Source organism: Penaeus monodon, chromosome 42 (assembly GCF_015228065.2).
Source record: "Penaeus monodon isolate SGIC_2016 chromosome 42, NSTDA_Pmon_1, whole genome shotgun sequence".
Lineage (NCBI taxonomy): Eukaryota > Metazoa > Arthropoda > Malacostraca > Decapoda > Penaeidae > Penaeus > Penaeus monodon.
In genome coordinates, this window is record NC_051427.1 from 3,095,754 (window position 1) to 3,099,290 (window position 3,537).

The 3,537-nt window shown below is 50.3% G+C and overlaps 1 protein-coding gene across 1 annotated transcript in view; it reads right to left on the reverse strand.

The window, feature by feature from the left end:
• Positions 1-288: 288 nt before the first annotated feature.
• The window catches only part of LOC119599074, a 40,401-nt gene continuing 37,152 nt past the window's right edge, over positions 289-3,537 (reverse strand). Inside the window, exon 3 of the mRNA XM_037948830.1 lies at positions 289-399. Coding sequence (XP_037804758.1) covers positions 289-399 — 111 coding nt within the window. The remainder of the gene's footprint in view (positions 400-3,537) is intronic.

Genomic DNA, 3,537 nt, shown 5'->3' on the forward strand with positions numbered 1-3,537 from the left:
TGCTGTGAACACTTTTTTCTTTTCACGAATTTGCTGCAAGAATACCAATGGTAGCTTTGCATTAAAGGTTCTAAGCTTTTTATCCTCATATATAATTTGTACACCATTTATATGATGATGGTGATGGTGATGGTGATGGTGATGGTGATGGTGATGGTGATGGTGATGGTGATGGTGATGGTGATGGTGATGGTGATGGTGATGGTGATGACGACGACGATGACGACGATGATGACAATAACAAAAATATTATCAACATCCCCCCTCCCCCCTCCCCCTGCTCAGCGATCAAGGGCGCGCGGTGGCCACCAGTGGGCGGGCGGGCGTGGGCGGGACATGGGCGTGCGAGTGTGGGCGGCCTCCTTGCCCTGTCCCTTCGTGGGCGTAACCGAACTCAGCCTGTTCGGGGGATGGGCGGCGCCGCGACGCAATTTATCGGGGGATTTTAGACGCAAAATGTGGAAAAGATTTTGGTGGTGATGGTGATGGTGATGGTGGTGATGATGTTGGTGTTGGTGGTGGTGATGATGATGATGGTTATTTTCTTTTTTGTTGGTGTAGAATTATTTTCATTTTTCTTTTTTGTTGGTGTAAAATCAATTGTTGTAAAGTTAGTATATAATTATCTGTTGGTGTAAAATTGTTTTCGGTCCCAACATCCAGCACCGATGATTTAGGAAACGTCCGAAAAATAAACAGAAAATTCAATATTAACCCAAAGTGCATTTGCTTCTTGTTCTTGTTCTTGTTCTTGTTCTTGTTCTTGTTCTTGTTCTTGTTCTTGTTCTTTCTTGTTCTTGTTCTTGTTCTTGTTTTACTTGTTCATTTCTTTTTTCTTGATTATTGTTTTTCTTTATAGTTCTTGTTCTTGTTTTTTCTCTATCTCTCTTCTCTCTCTCTACTTCTCTCTCTCTCCTCTCCTCTCTCTCTCTTCTCTTTGTTAAGCTAATAGCATTTATATATTATATATATATTATATAATATATATATATATATATAATATATATATATTATATATATATATATATACATACTTTTTAATGCAATAATATTTTCCTCCATTCCCCTCCCTCCCTTTTTGTTAATCTAATATATATATATATATATATATATATATATATATATATATATATATATATATATATATATATAACTTTTTAACACAAGGTATATTTTCCCGTTCCCCCTTTTTGTTAATCTAAAAAAAAGAAAAAAAGAAAAAAACTATTTAACACAAAGTACACCCCCCTCCCCCCCTTTCTTCAAATGCGATACAATTCGTGATCAACCTCGTTATCAACCGGATCCGACCGCAGATCCACCGACCAACATCCAAAGACCATTAAAAAGGCAACACTCTCTCCACGCTTAAAACATTTACGTGTAATTCAACTCGCTAACCGCCCCGAGCAGCCTGGCTTTACCGCATTCACACCATCACTTGTAATTACCACGCCCGCAAATATACCACACACACACACACACACGCGCGTATACACACACGTGCGCACAGACACACATGCGCGCGCATACACACACGCGCGCGAATACACACATACACATACACACGCACGCATACACACACGAACTCACATGTACGCAAATAAACACACACTCTCACAATTACGCATATAGATACACACGATCACATGTAAACATACAAACACACACGTACGCATGCATACACACACATGTACATCCAAACATCATATAAATATACTTAAAAATACATACACTCACATAGCGTACTTCAAAATAACGTTTTCACATGTAAATAGGCCTGTACGTTAATACGTACACACATGCAGACAGACATCTGTCGCCGGCACACTTCCTACGCACACCAACACACATTCACTATGTGCCCACCTACCCACTGGCCCACCTACCCACTGGCCCACCTCCCCACTGGCCCACCTCCCCACTGGCCCACCTCCCCACTGGCCCACCTCCCCCCTTTGGGCCCCCCTCCCCACTGGCCCACCTATCCCCCTCCCATGGCCCACCTCCCCACTGCCCACCTCCCCCCTGGCCCACCCCCCCCCCACTGGCCCACCTCCCCACTGGCCCACCTCCCCACTGGCCCACCTACCCACTGGCCCACCTCCCCACTGGCCCACCTACCCACTGGCCCACCTCCCCACTGGCCCACCTCCCCACTGGCCCACCGCCCCACTGGCCCACCTCCCCCCTGGCCCCCTCGACCCACTGGCCCACCTACCCACTGGCCCACCTCCCCACTGGCCCACCTACCCACTGGCCCCCCCTCCCCACTGGGCCCCCCTCCCCCCTGGCCCACCACCCTCCCCTCCACTGGCCCCCTACCCATGGCCCACCACCTTTCACCCACCTTAAAAAAATAGCAAACATGGCACCCCCCCACCTACCCATCCCTACCCTCCAGACCACGCCCCCCTCCCCGCCACGCCCTCCCACTGGGCACGACTCCCCGAGATGCCACAACCTACGCCCATCCCCCCCCCTCCTTTCTCGCCCCCCCCCCCACACACGTCATATGCCTTCACTTGGGCATCAGGCATTTCTCTTCGCTCGGGGGGGTTTTTTTTTGTGTGTGTGTGTGTGGTGTGTTTTTGTGTGTGTTGTGTGTGTGTGTGTGTGTGTGTGTTTTGGGGGGGGGTTGGGGGGGTTGTGTGGGGTTTTGGTTTTTTTTTTATATTATATATATATATATATATATATATATTATATATATATTTTTAATTTTAAAATTTTGCCCTTTAAAATTAGTTCTTTTCTATATACTTTAATAACTTTCTCTCTCTAATCTCTCTACTCTCAATTTTTTCTCTCTCCCTCTCTCTCTCCTTCCCTCCTTCCCCTTCTCTCTTTCCTTCCCTCCCTCTCTCCCCCCCTCCCTTCCCTCCCTCCTCCCCTTAACCCTCCTCCCCTCCCTTTCCCCCCCTTCCCTTTTCCCTTCCCTCCCCCCCCCTCCCTCCCTCCCCCTCCCTCCCCCCCTCCCTCCCTCCCTTCTCTCCCTCCTCCCTTCTCTCCCTCCCTTCCTCCCTCCCTTCTCTCCCTCCCTCCCCTTCCTCCCTCCCTCCCTCCCCTCCTTCCTCCTTCCCCCTCCTCCCTCCCTCCCTCCCTCCCTCCCTCCCTCCCTCCCTCCCTCCCCTCCCTCTCAGTTGAGCAATTCCAGGCCGGGTTAGCGTCTCAAGCCGCTTTAACCCTTTCTTTCCCACGGTCGCGGGTCACTTACGCCAGCGGGCGGGGGGAGGGGGAAGGGGGGGGGGTTACGCGCGTGCTGGGTCGAGAACCAGAACGAGAAAGGGGAGGAGGAGGCGGAGGAGGAGGAGGAGGAGGAGGAGGAGGAGGAGGAGGAGGAGGAGGAGGAGGAGGAGGAGGAGGAGGAGGAGGAGGAGGAAGAGGAGGAGGAGGAGGAGGAGGAGGAAGAGGAGGAGGAGGGGGTGAAGGGAGGAGAAAACAATTCCTCTCTCCCTTTCATCCCCCACCTCCCCACCCCACCCCCACCACCATCCAACACACATGAAAACACAGCCCCGACCTCCGCCCGCCCAT